The sequence below is a fragment of the Xenopus tropicalis genome, chromosome 1, assembly GCF_000004195.4.
Source record: "Xenopus tropicalis strain Nigerian chromosome 1, UCB_Xtro_10.0, whole genome shotgun sequence".
Taxonomy (NCBI): domain Eukaryota; kingdom Metazoa; phylum Chordata; class Amphibia; order Anura; family Pipidae; genus Xenopus; species Xenopus tropicalis.
Genome location: NC_030677.2, coordinates 90,220,245 through 90,242,159, shown reverse-complemented (window position 1 = coordinate 90,242,159; position 21,915 = coordinate 90,220,245). Strand labels below are relative to the sequence as shown.

The following is a 21,915-nucleotide window of genomic DNA, read 5'->3' as shown; positions in this document are numbered from 1 at the left end:
GGGGTACAATCTATACAGCCCTGACGGATTGCACCTCAATGGAAGGGGGTCTGCTGTGCTAGGGGAGAGAATGGTTAAGAGGTTGGAGGAGTGTTTAAACTAGACAAGGGGGGGGTGGGTGAGCTAGAATTCCATGGGAAAATTAGTGTAGACGGGGTAGGGGGACTAGCAAAGGGTTGTGGGGGAGGAGTGAGGGGGGCATATAGTTTATCAGATAAGGAGCTTCCGTTACAAGGAAAGCAGTCTCATAATTGCCTTAGCTCTAATTCTCCCTTAGCTAATGTAAACATCAGAGGGAGAAGTAATAATCTCCGCTGCATGCTGGCTAATGCGCGTAGCTTGTCGGGTAAATTAGGGGAGCTGCAAGCTATTGCATGTATTGAAAATTATGATTTAATAGGTATCACTGAGACCTGGTGGGATGATAAATGCGACTGGGCTGTGAATTTAAATGGTTATACACTTTTTAGGAGGGACAGAGAGATTAAAAAGGGTGGAGGGGTTTGTCTTTACGTAAAGTCAGACTTAAAGCCATGTAATAAAGACATTACCAATGAAAACGTCGAATCTCTTTGGGTAGAAATTTCAGTAGGGCTGAAGGTCACAAAGAAAATGATCATTGGTGTATGTTATAAACCACCCCGTATAGATGAGGGGGATGAGGCCCAGCTATTGTTGCAAATGGAGGAGGCTTCAAAACTGGGTCAAGTTGTTGTTATGGGGGACTTTAATTATCCGGACATTGACTGGAGTAATGGGGTGGCTAAGTCAGAAAAAGCTAATAGGTTTGTAAATATGCTAAATGACAACTTTTTATTTCAGGCAGTTCAAGAACCCACTAGGAATGACGCTATTTTGGACCTGGTGATTTCTAATAATAATGAACTTATCTCTAACATTTGTGTGGGTGAGCATTTGGGGAACAGTGATCACAACATGGTCTCCTTTGAGATAATGCTGCAGAGACAGCGCTATAAGGGAGTAACTAAAACACTCAATTTTAGACGTGCAGACTTTGCCAGTATAAGGGCATCTCTGCAATGTGTCAACTGGGAAAGGCTTTTCATGGGGTTAGACACAGAAGGAAAATGGAACATCTTTAAAACATTGCTTTGTAGGTATACACAACAGTATATCCCCCTAGTAAGCAAGGAGAGGCATCGCAAAGCAAAACCTTTATGGCTGAATAAAAGTGTTATTGTCGAGGTTGGTAAGAAAAAACGTGCTTTTAGGGCATTCAAGTTAGCTGGGACAGCGGAAACTTTCATCAGGTACAAGGAAGCAAATAAAGCATGCAAAAAAGCTATCAAGCAAGCTAAACTAGAGATGGAAAGGGATATTGCAGCTAGGAGTAAAAAGAATCCAAAATTATTTTTTAATTATGTGAATAGTAAAAAAATGAAGCAAGAAGGGGTGGGAACTTTATTATCACGGGGGGGTACGTTGGTTGATGAAAACGGGGAAAAAGCTGAAATTTTGAACTCTTATTTTTCATCTGTCTATACATCTGAGGAGCCAGATAATGAAGGCTTCCCTTGTAATATGCCCAGTTCTAGTAATTTAGCTACTGGCGCGTGGGTCACTTGGGAGGAAATTCAAAAGAGACTTGAACATGTAAAGGTAAACAAAGGTCCAGGGCCGGATGGGATTCATCCCAGGGTATTAAATGAGCTGAGCGCTGTGATTGCCAAACCTCTTCACTTAATTTTTCAGGATTCATTGAGGTCTGGCATGGTGCCAAGAGACTGGCGGATTGCTAATGTGGTGCCGTTATTTAAAAAGGGATCCCGTTCTCAGCCTGAAAACTATAGGCCTGTTAGTTTGACATCAGTAGTAGGAAAACTTTTGGAAGGGGTAATAAGGGATAGGGTACTTGAATACATTGCAGTTCACAATACTATTAGTTTGTGCCAGCATGGTTTTATGCGTAACAGATCTTGCCAGACTAATTTAGTTGCCTTTTATGAGGAGGTGAGTAGGAACCTTGATGCTGGAATGGCAGTTGATGTCATCTACTTGGACTTTGCTAAAGCGTTTGATACAGTACCTCACAGAAGGTTAATGATCAAATTAAGGAATATTGGCCTAGAACATAATATTTGTAATTGGATAGAGAACTGGCTGAAGGATAGAGTACAAAGAGTGGTTGTAAATGGAACATTTTCTAATTGGACCAGTGTGGTTAGTGGAGTACCGCAGGGGTCAGTCCTTGGGCCTTTGCTGTTTAACTTGTTTATTAATGACCTGGAGGTGGGCATAGACAGTATTGTTTCTATTTTTGCTGATGACACTAAATTGTGCAAAACTATAAGTTCCATGCAGGATGCTGCCGCTTTGCAGAGCGATTTGACAAAATTAGATAACTGGGCAGCAAACTGGAAAATGAGGTTCAATGTTGATAAGTGCAAAGTTATGCACTTTGGTAGAAATAATATAAACGCAAACTATCTACTGAATGGTAGTGTGTTGGGGGTATCCTTAATGGAGAAGGATCTAGGGGTTTTTGTTGATAACAAGTTGTCTAATTCCAGGCAGTGTCATTCTGTGGCTACTAAAGCAAATAAAGTGCTGTCTTGTATAAAAAAGGGCATTGACTCAAGGGATGAGAACATAATTTTGCCCCTTTATAGGTCCCTGGTAAGGCCTCACCTTGAGTATGCAGTGCAGTTTTGGGCTCCAGTCCTTAAGAAGGATATTAATGAGCTGGAGAGAGTGCAGAGACGTGCAACTAAACTGGTTAAGGGGATGGAAGATTTAAACTATGAGGTTAGACTGTCGAGGTTGGGGTTGTTTTCTCTGGAAAAGAGGCGCTTGCGAGGGGACATGATTACTCTGTACAAGTACATTAGAGGGGATTATAGGCAGTTGGGGGATGTTCTTTTTTCCCATAAAAACAATCAACGCACCAGAGGTCACCCCTTTAGATTAGAGGAAAGGAGTTTCCATTTGAAGCAGCGTAGGTGGTTTTTCACGGTGAGGGCAGTGAGGTTATGGAATGCCCTTCCTAGTGATGTGGTAATGGCAGATTCTGTTAATGCCTTTAAGAGGGGCCTGGATGAGTTCTTGATCAATCAGAATATCCAAGGCTATTGTGATACTAATATCTACAGTTAGTACTAGTGGTTGTATATATAGTTTATGTATGTGAGTGTATAGATTGGTAGGTGTGGGTTGGGTGTGCTGGGTTTACTTGGATGGGTTGAACTTGATGGACACAGGTCTTTTTTCAACCCTATGTAACTATGTAACTATGTAACTATGAAATATATCACGCGCAGCGAGAAATAAGGCACGCGGTGGAAAATAACACAAGAAAAACGCTCATCGCAAGTTAAATAACTCAAAGAACATCGCTTCTTAATTATGACACGTGTCCTTTTAGTGAATCGAGCGTTAAGTCGCAAAAAATAAGAAGCGATAAAACGTTTAACACATGCTATAAATAGTGCTCGTTTTATCGACCTTTGTTGAATCGGCCCCTAAGTGTCTAAAAAATGAAAAAAAAATATTTTCCATAATATAAACACATACGCCAGAAACAAAGAATATTTTATGCAGGAAAATACAACTGATTTGGAAAGTCCCATGTCTCCTGAACATGCCAATACCAAATATATATAGTTGTATGGAGATTTCTTACTTGTATAGGTCAACAACTCCCAGTAGTACACTGCCAAATTTCCAAAGCACTGCTACAGAAAGCTGCATACTTTATATTTCAAGGCCAAAAATTCCACTAACAGAAAATTATACATTTTTGGAAAGAACAGGCATTGGGGAATAGGTAGAACTGTCTGTCTATTTCAAACTACCAAGTTGCAATGCTTTCCTAAAGTTATTGGTTTTTTTAAAATCACTTCAAAGCTTCCAGTCTATAGTATCTTATCTCCTACAGGTCATAAAGTAACCAAATAAAACACACTAGATATGAATGCCAGGGGTCCACTGAACAGTTTGATGCCCAATATGTATTGGTTTACCTAAGTAATGTAGGGGCCCTAATGTGAACATACCACATATGATCTATTATTTCTGACATTTCAGCTTCTGCAAAATCAACAACATTTACATCATTTTATGTGGGATAAAGCTAGTAAAAAGTACCCTCACCCCAGAAAGTCATATATTTTTGAAAAGTACACATTCCCTTGAATTCAAAATGGGTACACAAGTCTTTCTACTCCAAAGTACCAAGCCGCAAAGCTTTTCTAAAGTTGGCAATTTTGATAACATTTCCTAAAATCCCCTCAAAGCTTCCAGTTTGCAGCATCTTATCTCCCACATATCATTAGGTACCAAGATAAAACACTCTGAATTTGAACGTCAGGGGTCCACTGCCCAATATGTATAGGTTTATTTAAGAATATGGCATGTAGGGGCCCCAATGTGAACATACCCCCATATGATCTATCATTTCTGTCATTTCAGCTTCTGCAAAATCAGCACATTTACATGATTTTATGTGGGATAAAGCTAGTAAAAAGTACACTCACCCCAGAAAGTTATATATTTTTGGAAAGAACACATTCCCGTGGATCTAAATATACATTGTGCACACTTATTTCATGGCTTACCTTTACCTAATTCATAAGTACATGGTAGTTTTATGTGGAATAGTAGTTGCAGAAATGTAGGGTGACCCTTGAAAACCATATATTTTTGGAAAGTACACATTCTGACAAATCCATTATGGGTAAAGAAATCTTTTTCACCAAAGTACCAATTTGCAGAGCTTTCCTAATGTTATTGGTTTTTATGACTTTTCTGAAAAATGACTAAATTTGTTGCAATTTGCTGCATTTATCTTACAACATTTCTTACATACAATAACACATCACCCAAATAGGAACACCTAAGGCCAACTGAACAGTTTGATGCTGTTAAACAAAAGGAAACATATGCTCTTAAGTAAAAATAGTTAGAATCTCACCCATAGTGGAGATGGGCCCGGGTGCTCATGCCCCAGACCTTCAGCTAAGGGAGCCATCTAGGAAATCCAAAATATAAGAAAGGCAGGTACTCCGGATAGAGATGGAAAAAAGTAATCAGCAGGAATCTGCCATAAGTTCTACCTAAAGATATATAAAAACATTTTGTATATACTATCTTATGGAATAATGGCAGATTCCTAAACTGCATTGCTCTAACACTTTTGCTCTTTTCTCTTACAACCACAAATGTCATTTACCGTATATACTCGAGTATAAGCCGAGTTTTTCAGCACGAAAAATGTGCTGAAAAACGCAGCCTCGGCTTATACTTGAGTATATACGACTGGCATTGCTGACATTCGTCGCGCTCTGACACTGCTGACATTCGCGCGCACCCACCCCGTCCTCCGTCACACATCTACCAGCTGAGAGAGGAGACGCAGTGGGGAGCAGTACGAGGAGCCCTCTTGCACACCAGAAACTGAAATGAGAAACACTTTCAGTACTTTTAACAATAAGTTACACATTGCCCACACAAACCCCTACTGCCAAGCACAAAGGCCAGAATGGGCTAGTGAGATCCTACAGACGACAACTGAGCATCAAAGAGACAATTTATACAAACTTGGCTGGGGAGGTATAAAGGAGACATACACTGCTGAGACGTAATGCAGAACTGTATCGGGCAAGTTGTGCTCCCAATTTGTAAATTACCAAACTAATTTTTGTCATATTTAACTGCTGTTTGTTTCCTTTTTGTTCTTGCTGCTAATTGCCTCTTACTGCTCTCTCTCTCTCTGCTGTTATGGTGCTTTGCCATTCCCATCCTATTTGTGTCTCTTTCCCTCTTTGCCTCCCTGTTTTCTGTTGCCTCCAATGTCTGTCTCTTGCCCACTGTCCCACTGCCACTGCTCTGAGTTAATTTCAGCCTTAAATTATAACAGCCCAGTTCCACTAAAGCGGTGGGCAATTCTAAGCAACTTAAATTGGTCTTTATTATTTATCCATTAGTGGAGTTTGTGCGCCCCCCGCTCGTGAATTGAGCCGGCCCCCCCGCTGCGTCCTCCGTCACACCTGCCAGCTGAGAGAGGAGACGCAGCGGGGAGCGGTATGGGGAGCAGTACGGGGAGCAGTATGGGGAGCGGTACAGGAAGCGACGGCAGACTGAAAGCAAGCACTGTAAGCACTTTGATTTCTTAATTATATTTCTAGCTGGCGAAATATGAGGCAATATTACGGTTCTCATACGTGGTATAGAAAGCTGACCAGATTTTCCCTTTAATTAGAAACACTAATAATCAAGTGTACACTGCAAGTGCTGATTAAAATGCATCCCTGCAGCTATTATTTTTTATGTGTCCTACTTAGAGGAATGATTTGGTCAGACTGAAGTACAAAATAAAAGATTGTTTGTAGCCAGAAATGGTTGTATGATGCACACTTCATCCCATGGCACAACAGTCATTTGGATATTCAATTAACAACCTCAGCCATTAAGGGATTCCTGGAAACTGCAATTTACCACAGCACAACAATTTCAAGTTTGATCAATATATATTTATGTTCTCTCCCAGCAGTGCAGTGTAGTAAGACATTTATTTGTAAATTACATAATGAAAATAATGAAAATAATGACATACCTTTCCCACCCTAGGCTTATACTCGTGTCAATACGTTTTTCCAGTTTTCTTAGGTAAAATTAGGTACCTTGGCTTATATTTGGATCGGCTTATACTCGAGTATATACGGTAATTAACTTTGATTAATAATACATTGTGATTGGTTGATTTTTCCTGTAAAGCCATTGGCTAATTTTGCTTTATATACCTATTTTTTGTGGATTGTCATTCATCCTATGATTAAGTATCATGTAGGTACGAAACGTGCAAGGCTTTGTAGCATAATGTGTTAGTTTAAATAAACGTTTTTTGATTTTACTTCATTTTCTGAGATACTGCTGATTACTTTTTTCCATCTATATCCGGAGTGCCTGCCTTTCTTATATTTTGAACAGTTTGATGCCCAATATGCAAAGATTTACCAAAGTACTGTATGTGGTGTACAGAGGCACCCAAATGAAAACAGTGCATATGAGGGTAGGGTGGGGTAGCACATGCTGCCTCTGCAGAGAGAATCCTTTATCTGCAAAGCACGTAGAGCGCAAGTGCTTTGCAGATAAACCATTTTTCTGAAAGCATGTATGTCGTACATGGTTGGAAGCTAAAGGGTTAAGAGTGTTTGTTCTTTGTTATTGGTTATTGCTATGCAGCACAGCAGACATTAAAGGGCGCCCTCTATATCAGGCCACACATCATCTATGCACTAGGGATGGTGCAGCCATGTTGGGCAGAGTTGGAAGCTTTTTACCTTGTTAAATAAATCCTACAAATAAATCCTTCTTTGTGTGTGTGTGTGTTGGGGGGGCAGGGTCAACACTTTCTAGAAACAATTCAAACAGTGGGAAGAAAGACCAGTAAATGGACTTCAATTAAAACTTGTATATTATTAGATAATGAATATACTTGCTTCCTATTGATTCAGTAATTTGACTGACGGTGTTGTTTCACAGAATGGATATATTATCAGTTTTGTGGAACTGAATATTCATTTTGTTGATAGAATGAATTCTGTGCTATAGAATCTTCCTTTTTGTCACAAGCATCTATTTTGTCATGAAAATCTAGCTTGGAGTATGCTAGTCAGTTACACCATTATATATTTTGCCAAAGTGTTTCTGCTGTATGGATGTTATACATTTTTGAGACAGAATGCTTGTTAAAATTTAAAGAATGGAGTTTGTAATATAATAATATCCTTTTGTGCATAAAATTGTTTCTATATATTTCTTTTGTATATTTGTTACCAGTGTATATGGCCACACATTTATTTTATGTACTGGGGATTGTTTTTTGTACACTGAATATAATTTTGTAGACAAAATGTATTTCGGACAAACGGCACCCCATAGATGCCAGCCATTTTTCAAAGTTCTAGACTGAGCGTCAGCTATTTATGTTGCTGCCATGCCCACTGAAACATGTTGCAACATTTTTGTGAAAAACTTTGTTTCAAACCACATTTGTGTGTATGCATACACTTGGCAATTTTTACACATTTACTATATTATTATTGGTAATAATACAGGTGTCTCTACAGACTGCAAACAGGAGAAGTTAGAGTGTGGTTATTAGCAGGAGGCCACAGTTTAGAGATTCAGCAATCGTTTTAGAGACTACTATTGGTAAGAATGCTTGAAGATGCACCAGCACAGATATCATACATATCAGGGGGAGCAGCCAAAACTAGTGAGGAGGAGTTAATGAGAGGAGAGTACAGAGGAGGATGAGGCAGCATTGGGGAGAGGGGGTAAAACCTTGAGGAGAGATGTCCGCAATAAGCCCAACCTGTGACACTGAATACATGGACACTGGTAGGGGGCAAGGCAGTGCCTCCAGAGCATAAGGCCATTTCTGGCCTCTGGTTAAGCCTCAACACCCAGAAATCAGTCAACCATAACGTTGTTTGTGTCACTGTTGGCAGTGACTTTGGCTGCTGAATAATTTCACACATTTATCAGATCACTACCACCTTTACCTGTGCTGCTCCTTCTGCTAGGCCCACATCTATGCTGAATATGTGAAGTTGTAGTGGAGGCTTGAGAAGTGGCAGGCAGGTTGAATGCCTCCACCAGTTAAGCTGCATCACCTGCGCCACTAATCTCTGTCGAAATACCCTATCTGTGCCCCCTGAGTATCCCAGGCTAGCACTGTGTTTCAGCAGGTAATTGATCACTGCCTATTGATGTTCTACAAGGAGTTTCACTATTTGCAGGGTAGAGTTCCAACACATAGGCAGGTCACAGATCAGCCAGTGGGGTAGCAGTTGGTGTGGCCACTGCATTCATGTCAAGGATGCTTTGGTGGTAGCAACCAGTGGATGTAATTGCACGTCACCCACCCCAAGACTGAGCATTGTCACAGATACTTGATTAGGGCTGGCAAAGAATAAACTAGGAAACAGATAAATGAGACAGGCAGGCACTCCGGAAATCCGTTTAAGTAGAATGAAGCTCAAATTTGAAGTAAGAACAAAGGTGCTTTATTTAGTAATACACATACATGCTATAAAGCCTTCCGCGTTTTGTACCTCTCAGGGTACTTAATCATAGCCAGATCATCATCATTATCAACAGTCACACAGTTTCCCTGCTGAACTGCTGCTGTTGAAATCCTCCTGATCTGACATCCAGGGTCTCTCCCTGTCATCATCTTCATCCTCTCCTAGATCACACCATACATCACAAGTGGTACCCACATCCAGCATGCTGGCCTGCATCTCTAGACCAGTAGCCTACTGCTATTCAGGATACCTGATGGACATTCTCTTCTGCTAATGTGCTGGGGTGTGCCACATTCTGCTCCTTGTAATTCCTCCATACTTGTGATTATAAATAGCCTCCCCTGGATCAGACCCTGCTACACCATATGTCGCATCCATATCCAGGGCTGGCCTGCTCTTTGAGAACAGCAGTCTGCTACCCAGGGGTCACTGTCCAATATTCCCTACTACTGAAATGCTCGTGCATGCAACATTCTCCTCCATATCTTCATTCAGTAATGCCTGTCTTCTCCCGAGACCCAGGTCCACCTCATAATTCAACTCCTCCTCAAAAAGTTGTAGGGACTCTCGGGAGCCCCCAGCAATGAGATTGCAGGTGATGTGACCCTCCCAATAACCTGCTGGTCACTTCAGAGTAGGGTTGCCACCTGTTTTGTTTTGACTCAAACTGTTTTGTTTTATTAAGTCCTGTTTGGGTGTCAACTGTCCGTTCAATTTTCAGCCTTGTAACACCTGAACAATAATCTGGCCAATAAATGAAAACTATTTTCATATTAAGATACTCACCCCAAAATGGCTTAGGTATTATCAAGCGCATACTACATAATTTATTATTACAAAATAAAAAAAAGCAAAAATGAGGAACTGATTCCTCACTCACAGAATTGAGCTTGGGTTGCCACCCAATGTGGTTTTGAACTGGAGATCCCAGTTTTGCTGTCCGGTTTAAAACATTTTTAAAAATGAACAGAAATCCAGCCAGTCGCATCTAATAACTATGCCCCGGTGTCATAATCCCACTGACATCAATGTGCCTACCTCTGATGTCATCATGCCCACCCCAACATCACTATAACACCCCCAATGACATCTGCCCCACCCTGCCACCTTTAGCCACCGACAAAGGTGGAACCTCACAGCAGAGGAGGTAGCCTGGTTCATCCAGTCCACCACTGCCTCTACTTGCTTATGGTGCTATGGTTCATTAATTTATGGTGGAAGGAAAAGGGGGAGATTTGGGGTAAGGTTAGATGTGGTTAATTAACCTAACTACAACTAATTAGGTCTCTACCATGCAATAAAATAAACTAAACTAAAATCAATTAAAAAAAAAAAAACAGATAAAAGATCAGGAAACAAAATCTGTAGTAGTAGTAGTCTTGGGGACAGACACAGATAAATCTAGATCCAACAAGGTCTTTTTGATTTCACAGACCCAGTAAGCCGAAGAGTTAAAATAGGAAACTAAAAATCCACAGTTTCCACTTGCACTGTCTCAGTTAGCTGGCTCCAACAAACACATACTCTAGCTAGACAAATGCTCCACCTCCTACTCTCTTAACTATTAACTACAATGCAATTAATAATGGCTGCCATGCAGATCCTTATAACGACAGTGGGAATGCTCAAATCCCATTGGTTGATGTGGAAGAAAAGCGGAGGATAATATAAAATATTTTCTCTTTTGTGCTGTGCTGTACTGTAAAATCCGTTGCCTATAGATGCAATATGTATCATATGAGACTTGCTTATATACACAATGTTTACTTTTAATAATGATGGAGATGTTGCAGGCAGGATAGCTTTCTACTGAATATGTGGTAAAACTGCCCAAAATTAAGAACTGGATAATTTTTTTGCCTTAACAGATAAACTTACTACCCTCATTTGTCCTTCAGACCCATCAATTGCTCTTTGTGGCATTTTTCACATTTCAATATTCAATATTTTATATAACTTTCTTTTTGCATACAAGGTTGGCTTTAGCAAGGAGATTGAAATCGACAGCAGCCCCTACAGTTGCCCAAATAATCACAGAAATCAGCAATAATGTTCAACATGAACTCTACTTTGCTAAACCTACTGAAAACCTATGAAAAGTCAAGAACATACGGGCCACATGGAGATCCTTCCCATTACCTCTAACTCCATTATTTAACGGTTTCTTAAACTCTGGTGTACCCTATATTTTTAAGGGGAAATTATATTTTATATTATATAGAGTATTTTCAATATATCTGTGTTATGTGACGATTTTATTCATTTTTATATATTCTGAAATTTGGATGAATAGGAACAGCTCTTTTCTTTATCTTGCTCCCCTTTTCTTTACTAGGGTCCATTTTCCTTTTCTGTTTTTCTTTCCTGCTTCCTTATCTCCTCACTCTTCCTATAAAGACTAGATTTGTTATGTCCAAGATAAACCAGTAAAATATAAAAGAAAGAAATAATGATTCAATATTAAGAAAGTCTCTAAATACAAAGCATTTACAGCATTATAACTTTCTTGTCTCCTCATTTTGAAGTGCTCCTCTCCACTGTCCTTTGCCATGCTTTTACCAAAATGATTGCAGAAATCAATAATTATTTTCAATATGGGCTCCATTTTGCTTAACCTACTGGAATCCAGACATTTTGTGTAAGGAGCTCCCGATGGCACACCTTTCCTATTCAACGTCACGTTCAAAATGGCAGCGCACCGGTGACATGACTCTTTTTTAACCCTGTGCTTTTTTAACCCCCAAGATACCCCAAATTGGACTGTCTGAACACAGCTTTTCTCTTGCTTCAAACTTTAACCCCAGAAAAGGCCAACTGGCTGTAGCAGAGCCATGGACCCTACTGAGGAAGCACCCGCTCATCTGGAAAAGACCCTATGCAACATGGTAACTCATATGGAGGCCTTTGAAGCTCAGCAGGCTTCTATAGTGCAAATTCTGGAGGCCCTACTCTCCTGGATGCCTACTGCTCCTTCAGGCCCTGGAATTCCCCCTGCCATAGCGGTTTCTCCATCTCCCACAGGAACAGTAGAACCCTGCATCCCGCCACCTCCTTGCTACTGTGGGGATGCAAAGGCCTTGTAAAAAAAAGTCCCCATACAATTTGAACTGTGCTTCTGAACAAGCTAAGGTACAATATGTGATCTACATGCTGGAGGGCAGAGTGCTAGAATGGGCATCTCCTTTCTGGGAAAAAAATCACCTCTAATTAACAATACCAAAACCTTCCTTCAGACTTTCCAGACTTTGATGCTCCTGTTCATGTAGCTGCAGGCATTTCACATCTACAGATCCACCAAGAAAAGCACAGTGCTAGCCAGTATGCTTTAGTATTCCATATTCTGGCTACAGAGACTGTCTGGAATAATGAGGCATATATGGCAGGAAATTAAGTGGTTTTTTTTTTGTCAACCTGAGAATTTATGGCCTGGGTAACTGGAAGAATGGATTTAGATAATATGTTTATTTCTATGAAGAACAGTTCTACATAGTGGATAGGTTTCTTGAAATTTTCAAGAAATTGATTTTCTGTCTTTACACCAAAGTGCCAAAGTTTTCCATGTTACATAAGCCCAATTAGGGTAATTTATGGAAACTGCCAAGCTTTTTCCACTCAAAAACCCAGCTTAAGTTAGTAAACTCACATGGGGTTTCCCGTTGTCACAAAAACTTGAGCAATCATAAATCTTGTGCTAACACTAATGTGTCATAAGAGTCCCCAAGAGTAAATTGACCCATGAATGCATACATTTTAAAAAAAATATTTATGTATATGTGGTATAATATATCTTTCGTCTCTTTTCTTGAAATAATAAATTAATTACTAAATGCTATTTCATGCTATTCACATTAGACTCAGACTTGGAGTAAAATAAAATGTGAAAAATTGTATGCGTGTATTCTGATTGTAGAAAAGCCCCCACATAAAAAGCATGTATGTGTGTGTTTGTAAGTATAAAAGTAAGTGTGTATAAGTATAAAAAGTGTGTGTTTGAGTGTTCCACCTTCCTAGGTACAGGAAGGCAGGACACACTAGAGCATTGCATATTAAAGATCTGTTCCACTTGAAGTGTGAAATTAGTTTTTTTTGCTTATTTGTTTACTATTTTCATTTGAAACAGTTCAAAGTAAAAAAAAAACCATAATTGTTTTTTCTTTAATGTTCTTTCATCTTTTTTTTTTATTTTATTTTATTGCAATTCTACCATTAGAACTTGAAGTTGCTCGGCTAAGCACTGATGTCAGTTTGGAAGACCTGAAATTTCCACAGAACTTGGGACATGGCAGTACTATTCAACTATCATCAAATACACTTCGACAGAATGGACGAAATGGTAATGAAATGCATCAAAATGTATTCAAGACTTTTGAATTAGGCTCATATTTAGGGCATTATTGCAAACATGCATGATCTCAGTTACTATAAAAATAGCTATCATATAGCATAAACTTAGATAGTGATATATTCAAAGATAGACACTGTGTAAATATAAATAGATACAGTGGATATCAAATTACTCACTGGAACATACTTTTTTAGCTGAATTAAAAACACATTATTATGTCAGACTTTTTTTTACCTGAAAAGCAAAACCAAATAAATTCACGAAACTGTATTTTTTTTTCTTAGAAGTAAACTTTGTTTTTAAACATGGTACAGGTATAGGATCTAATATCCAGAATGCTCAGGACTTGGGGTTTTCCAGATAAGAAATCTTTCTGTCATTTGTATCATGGCTGCTATAAATCATTTAAACATAAAAAAAAACATAGGATTGTTTTGCCACCTATATGGATTCATGCAGCTTAGTCACCATCAAGTCCAAGGTACTGTTTTATTATTACAGAGAAAAAGGAAATCATTTAAAAAAAAATTATAATTGTGTCCTTATAATGCACTCAATGTGAGATGGCCTTTCCGTATTTTAAAGCTTTCTAGATAATGGGTTTCAGGATAAGAGATCCAGATACCTCTAACAGTTTACCAAGTCAAGGACAATGAAGGACATAAAGCCCAAAAACAGAATAAAAAACTAGAATCGCATACATGAGTCACTCCAAGGATTACATAGAGTTAACACAACAATTTTTTACTATACTTACACTTCCCACCATGTGGCCCATATTTTATTACATTTGGTTTCAATGAAACCTAACTCTGACATCATTTGTAGGTATAAAGTAATTGAGGACCCCCAAAATGCAGTTAGTAGTTAAGTAATGTAAAAGCTATAGTGTTAAATGTTAAATGATTAGATTGTTCTAAAAAACAGATGTTTGTATTTTAGTGCTTTACATGTGAATTTCCCATCCTGACATTTTTCCAGCTCCGAATAACTATCACTGACAGATTACAGATTATTTTTAGCAGCCTTTATAAATAGTTTTAGGGCACCTACGCAGCTCCAGTTACAGGTCTCTCTTTCTAGAGTATGTGGGATGCCTGTTCCTGTCTGATTTTTTAGTTGATCTTGATTTTGCCTTTAGTTTTGTACTTTGCCAATGATCTGTTCTGCCTGAACCATTCTCTGTTTTTTTCTACCGCCTGTCTGTATGCATTTTGCACTCTCAAATTTGTCTCATTTGTCACAAAAAGAACTAGCGTAAAGATTCATAGGGTAATGTAATTGGCTACAAACTTGCTAAAATTCTCAGCATATTGTGTGTCATATATAACATTATAGTGGATAAAAATGGAACCAAGGAAAGCTCAAGCTGTCCTGACACCCTGCTAAAAGAGTTTGCTATGTGTGTAATTCAAATCTTCCCTGTAGGTGATACCTTTTATTGACTAAGTAGATTAAAAATGGAGAGCTTTCGGGACTACTTAGGTCCCATCTTTAGGCATGGTATACCTTTTGCTTTTTATATAGTCAGAGTTAGGGGGTTATGTAATATAAGGTGTAGTGATGGGCGAAATGTTTCGGCAGGCATGGATTCCTGGCGAATTTCAGCGTTTCGCCATTGGCGGATTGTTTCGCGAAACAGATGAAAAAATTTGCAGTGCGTCCAAAAATTGTTGCGGGTGTCAAAAGAATAGCCACGGGCGACGAAATAATAGCCGCTGGACAAAATAATAGCCACGGGATGAAATAATAGCCGTGGGCGGCAATTTTTTTTGACATGCAACATTTTTGCCGTTTTGCGAATTTTTCGCTGTTTCTTTTGAAAGATTTGCGAATTTTTCGGCAAAGCGAAACGTGACAGATTCGCTCATCACTAATAAGGTGTAAAGTTTGCTACAGCAAGATGTTTCAAGATTTCCTATTCAGTTATGGGGGGTGAAGCACAGGAGAAGAGACTCAAAAGTGTTGAGGGTGAGAGGTAGATGGCTAGCAGGATGTTGCTGATTGATATTATATACGATAGAATGAGAGCTGCAGAGGAGGTCGGAGTATTGAATTAAAGTTTGAGAAAAGTTGTGCACTCTTTTTAGATGAATTAATGAGTTTTTTTTGTTATTTCCTGGTACAGTATTTATATAGTGCTGACACATTTCTTCGGTGCTTTATAGAGATAAGACATTATTTGCATCAGTCCCTGCCCTAGTGGATCTAAAAATCTAAAGGCCCCTATCACATTCACACACACAGTATGGTTAATTTAAAATTTTTCAAAAGCCAGTAAACCTATATTACTCCGTGCATTGCACAGCGCAGCTTGCTGGCTTAGTGGGTAAAACTGCTTCCATGTTCCTAAAACACATGTTTTAGGAACATGGAAGCAGTTTTACCCACTAAGCCAGCATGCTGTGCTGTGCAATAGTGTGTTTAGCTGGTATTATTAAGCAGAGTGTTACTTATAGCTGCAAAAGTCTGCTTAAAGCTGATCTAGACAAGGTGAAAGCAGCAGTTTTGTCTTAAGTGATGCAGCATTAGATGTCACAAAAGTGGCAGCTAGGGCTTCTCCAGCTTCCATTATGGCACTCAGAGCTCTCTGGTTACATCAGTGGTCTGGAGCCTCACAATTATCCCAGTAGGAGGCAGACTATCAACACTTTTGATGGCTTGGCAAAACAGAGGGGTGAATACAGTTTACCAGCTATGGAGTTTCCACAGGAAACAGCCTAATATTAATCTTAGCTCTAACTCTCCGTTACCTAATGTAAATAGCAGTGGGAGAAGTAATAATCTGTACTGCATGCTGGCTAATGCACAGAGTTTGTCAGGTAAATTAGGAGAGCTGAAGTATATTGCATGTATTGAAAATTATAGTTTCATTGGTATCACTGAGACGTGGTTGGATGAAACATGCGACTGGGCTGTGAATTTAAATGGTTACACCCTTTTTAGGAGGGACAGAGGGATTAAAAAGGGGTTGTCTTTAAAACAGATTTAAAGCCATGTGCTATAGAAATTAGCAAGGACAATGTGGAATCCCTTTGGGTAGAGATCTCAGCAGGACTAAAGGTTACAAAGAATATGATCATTGGTGTATGCAATAAACCACCACGTATAAGTGAGGAGGATGAGGCCCAGTTACTATTGCAAATGGAGGAGGCTTCACCACTAGGTCAAGTTGTTGATGGGGAACATTAATTATCCAGACATTGACTGAAGAAATGGGGTGGCCAAGTCAGAAAAAGCTAGTAGGCTTGTAAATATGCTTAATGAAAACTTTTTATTTCAAGCAGTTCCAAAACCTATTAGGAATGATTCTATTTTAGACCTGGTAATATCTAATAATACTGAACTCATCTCTAACATTTGTGTGGGTGAGCATTTTCCAATTTTATAAAGTGTGATGTATCTACTTGGACTTTGTTAAAGTTTTTTATACAGTACCTCACAGAAAGTTAATGATAAAATTGAGGAATATTGGCCTAGAACATAATAGGGTTGATTCACTAAGGTGCGATAACGCTTATCGCATGCTTTTTTGCGTTAAAATTGATGCAAAAAAAACGAGTGATTCGCTAAAATATTATCGCATGCGTTAAGTCGCATATCGCGCGCGTTAATTAGCGTGCAACCGCGTGTGTTAATTTTAATGCACCGCGGTAATTAGCACATGAAAAGAATGCTAACGCATGATTCACAAAAGCACCTTAAGTGTTAAATGCATTAATTAGCATGCAAATGTGTGCAGATTTTAGCGCCTAATTGAGGGAGAATTGTGCAGAGCACATTTTTCATTTTTTTGTGGAAAAAGGCAAGATCGAGTTTGCTATGGGCTTTTTGTTGGATTTGGAGGAGGAACATCAAGTCCCTGAACCTTGAAGAGTGATGCATCCTCAGATTTTCAGGTAAAGGGCCACTTTTGAGGGCTTAAGCGAGGATGAAGTGGTCAGGCGCTACAGGCTCAATGGAGCCGCAATATCCAGCTTATATGAGCTGCTTGAGCCTTCCTTGCAGCCACTGACTCGCAGAAGCCGTCCCTGGAATGGTGAAACTCCTTTGCTCCTGGCACTTTTTAGCCACTGGCAGTTTCCAGAGGGTTGGGGGGGTTTATAGGTGGGTGTCAAAGCCTACCTTTTCACGGTGCCTTGGCCAGGTCCTGAACGCCATGTGCCTCGGTGTCCGGGAATTTCATTTCATTCCCCCAAAATTGGAATGAGTGGAACGCTGTGACAAGGCAGTTTTATGGGGTAAGTAGCTTCCACAATGTGTTAGGTGCAATTGATTGCACCCATGTGGCGTTAAACACCCCCCAAGACAGGGAGCACATTTTTAGGAACAGGAAGTGTTACCACTCCCTCATTGTGCAAGTGGTGTGTGATGCACATATGAATATCCTGAGCATCGTGTCTGGGTTCCCCGGCTCCTCTCACAATGCTTACATCCTAAGGCAGTCCACACTTAACCATTCTTTCGAGACAGGACAAATGCCTCACGGGTGGCTGTTAGGTAAGTATTTGTGTCACGTCTAGCACAACTTGCCCACATTTGCTTTCTGTCTCCCACTGTCAAACCAGGCCCTGCCTGCCATAAGCTTGTTTTGCAATTTGTCAAATGCCCTCTTTTGCCACTGGGAGAGTCAAAGCAGCTACTTGTAGTGTCACCTATCAGTCTCACACTGTCACATCTGTTGCAAAAGGGCCATGTTTTGACAGAGGGAGACTGGAAGCAGCTTATTTGTTTGCAGCATCTTATTACATGTTTTGTTATTTCAGGAGATGCTGGCTACCCGTGCTCTAGGTGGCTCATCACACCCATTCACAGGCCGCATACACAGGCTAAATGTGCTTTTAATGAAGTGCATGTCAGAGCGCAGTTTGTGATTAAGCGGACATTTGGGGTCCTTAAAAGCCGGTTCCGCTGCCTGGATAAATTAGGAGGCAGCCTAATGTACAGCTCTAAAGTTGCCCAAATTGTGGCTGCGTCTGCTGTACTGCACAATCTGGCGAACCGGCATTGCTTACCAGGCGATGTGGCTGATGACCTGGAGGACCCCATACATCCTCAAGATCCTGTCCGAGGTGCGGATGCCAGAGGGAATGAAGTCCAGGGACAAATTGTTAACAACTACTTTTCCTGTAAGTACCTACAATCTTTAATCCCATAAACAAGAAATAACAAACAACTTCTCCAAAAAAAAAGGTTTTATTTACAGGAAACCCACTTCCAAAAGAAATGGTTTGAGCAGGTGATTCCCCCACCCGCAACTCAAATAGAAAAAACAGAAATATTTACAAACGACATAGGCCTAAGAAAAGATAGGTTCCACAGATCCCTAATGTGGCAGATTTATTTTCTTTTCCAAAGCTGCCTAGTAGAAGCTGCAGGAGCGGTAGCTGTGCTCTCACCACTAGCTCTACTGGTAGAGCATGTTGGCTCAGTTGCCTTTTGTGCCTTTTCTTGCAAGGCAATTTGTTGCTCTAGGAGCGAATTTTGCCTAGCCAACAATGCAAGTTTTTGGCGTTTTTGTTCTAACCGCTCCTCTTGCAGGCTTAACATGGCAGCCTCATGTGCAGCTTGGGGTGCCTCACTGGCTTGTTGGAGGCTTAATATGGCCGACTCGTGTGCAGCTTGGTGTGCCTGACTGGCATTGTAGGCGTTAGTGGCCACACACAAGTCGACATGCAGTGTGTCCAATTTTTTCATGAAATTTTTATGATGCCTCATTAGGGATTTGTGGAACCTATGTTTCTCAGGTTCCTGGGGGACCACATTAGCTCTTCTGGCCTGGGTTGTGACTTTCTGCTGCTGCTGGGGAATGTTGGCCGGCTCCTCATCTGAGAACAAGGCCACATCGCTGCCACATACGTGTGACCCTCTCTCACTTGCCTCCCCACTAAAAGTTTCCCCTTCAATGGCAGGATCACATTGTGGGGAGTGTAGCAGAGACGATGAGCGTCCACCTTTTGGAAAAAAGAAAAAGACTTTATTTAATTTTTTGTTATTATGTTGATGATGCCAGGCAAACTTCATGGACAATAATGATTGTCATTTGTTTTAAAACATGACCAAGTTTATTTTGCAAAAACTATTTGTGGACATTGATTCATTCCAAATGAGGCAAAAAGGTAAAATCAAGTTGAAAAGATTGACTGTCCAAACGTACAAGATGAACTGACTGCACCTAACCCAGCAAGACACACTTGTCCAATAACACACCTATCTTATTAGCAATACACTGCACTTCTGTAATGGAAACACCTGCAATATACACAGACACAATTCACTATTATGCCACTGCACAAGCTTAACATAAAACACAGGCCCAACAAAATTTGGTAACAAAAATATCTGGAATCAGAGCAGATGACAATTGTGTGCATCTGCTTGTGGTGGTAAGGATGGATCTGTTGTAGAAAACATTGTATTCCATTACATAGTAACATAGTAACATAGTAAGTTGGGTTGAAAAAAGACATACGTCCATCAAGTTCAACCATAATGCCTATATATAACCTGCCTAACTACTAGTTGATCCAGAGGAAGGCAAAAAACCCCATCTGAAGCCTCTCTAATTTGCCGCAGAGGGGAAAAAATTCCTTCCTGACTCCAAGATGGCAATCGGACCAGTCCCTGGATCAACTAGTACTAAGAGCTATCTCCCATAACCCTGTATTCCCTCACTTGTACTGAGAGCTATCTCCCATAACCCTGTATTCCCTCACTTGTACTGAGAGCTATCTCCCCTACCCCTGTATTCCCTCACTTGTACTGAGAGCTATCCCCCTACCCCTGTATTCCCTCACTTGTACTGAGAGCTATCTCCCATACCCCTGTATTCCCTCACTTGCTAAGAACCCATCCAGCCCCTTCTTAAAGTTATATAATGTATCAGCAAGTACGACTGATTCGGGAAGGGAATTCCAGAACTTCACAGCTCTCACTGTAAAAAATCCTTTCCGAATATTTAAATGGAACCTCCCTTCTTCTAAACGAAGTGGGTGCCCTCGTGTCCGTTGGAAGGACCTACTGGTAAATAAAACATTAGAAAGGTTATTATATGATCCCCTTATATATTTATACATAGTTATCATGTCACCTCTTAACCGCCTCTTCTCCAGTGTAAACAGACCCAACTTGGCCAGTCTTTCTTCATAACTGAGACTTTCCATACCCTTTACCAGCTTAGTTGCCCTTCTCTGGACCCTCTCTAACTCAATAATGTCCTGTTTGAGCACTGGAGACCAAAACTGAACTGCATATTCTAGATGAGGCCTTACCAGCGCTCTGTAAAGGGGAAGAATAACCCCCTCCTCCCGTGAATCTATACCCCTTTTAATACAGCTCAAAACCTTGTTTGCCCTTGCAGCTGCTGCCTGGCATTGCTTGCTACAGCCAAGTTTATTATCTACAAGGACTCCAAGGTCCTTCTCCATTAGGGATTTGCCTAGTGCAGTCCCATTAAGGGTATACGGGGCTTGCATATTTTTACATCCCAGGTGCATGACCTTACATTTATCCACATTAAATCTCATCTGCCACTTAGCTGCCCAGATTGCCAGTTGGTCAAGATCCTGCTGCAGGGATGTCACATCCTGGATAGAATTGACTGGTCTGCAGAGTTTTGTGTCATCTGCAAACACTGATACATTACTCATAATACCCTCCCCTAAGTCATTTATGAACAAATTAAACAAAAGTGGACCCAGTACAGAACCCTGAGGGACCCCACTGAGAACCTTACTCCAAGTAGAGAATGTACCATTAACAACCACCCTCTGTACCCGATCCTGTAGCCAGTTTTCTATCCATGTGCAAACAACTTCACTAAGACCAATAGACCTTAGCTTAGAAAGCAGTCGTTTGTGGGGAACGGTATCAAATGCTTTGGCAAAATCCAAATAGATTATATCTACTGCATCCCCACTGTCCAGCTTCTTACTTACCTCATCATAAAAAGCAATTAAATTGGTCTGACATGACCTGTCCTTCATAAAGCCATGCTGATTACTGCTCATAATGGCATTCTCCACTACATAATTTTGAATGTGATCCCTTAACAAGCCTTCAAATAACTTGCCCACCACAGATGTCAAACTTACAGGCCTATAATTGCCAGGCTGAGATCTTACTCCCTTTTTAAATATGGGAATGACATTCGACTTCTTCCTATCCCTAGGTACCATACCTGATGAAAGAGAGTCTGAGAATATCAGAAACAAGGGCCACTGCAATTCTGCCCCTAGCTCTCTCAGTACCCGAGGGTGTATTCCATCTGGCCCAGGTGCCTTGTTTACATTTATCGTGTGTAACCCTTTAAGCACCATATCCTGTGCCAACCACTGTGTAGTTGGAGCTGAGGCAACAGTGCAGCTATTGGGTGGGACTTGGCCCACTGGCTCCTCTACTGTATACACAGAAGAAAAGAACTGGTTAAGCACATCTGCCTTTTCTGTATCCGCTGTAACCATATTGTTATTATAACTCAATGGGGCCACACCCTCAACCTGCATCTTTTTACTATTAATA

General features: G+C 40.3%; 1 protein-coding gene across 6 annotated transcripts in view; it reads left to right on the top strand.

Annotated features, from left to right (window-relative positions):
• Positions 1-21,915, top strand: part of adgrl3 (adhesion G protein-coupled receptor L3) — a 1,193,186-nt gene that overhangs the window by 665,689 nt on the left and 505,582 nt on the right. For all 6 annotated transcript variants that reach the window (XM_031903606.1, XM_031903589.1, XM_031903595.1 and 3 more), the window contains one exon: positions 13,261-13,383. In XM_031903606.1, the coding sequence (XP_031759466.1) occupies positions 13,261-13,383 (123 nt within the window). The remainder of the gene's footprint in view (positions 1-13,260; positions 13,384-21,915) is intronic.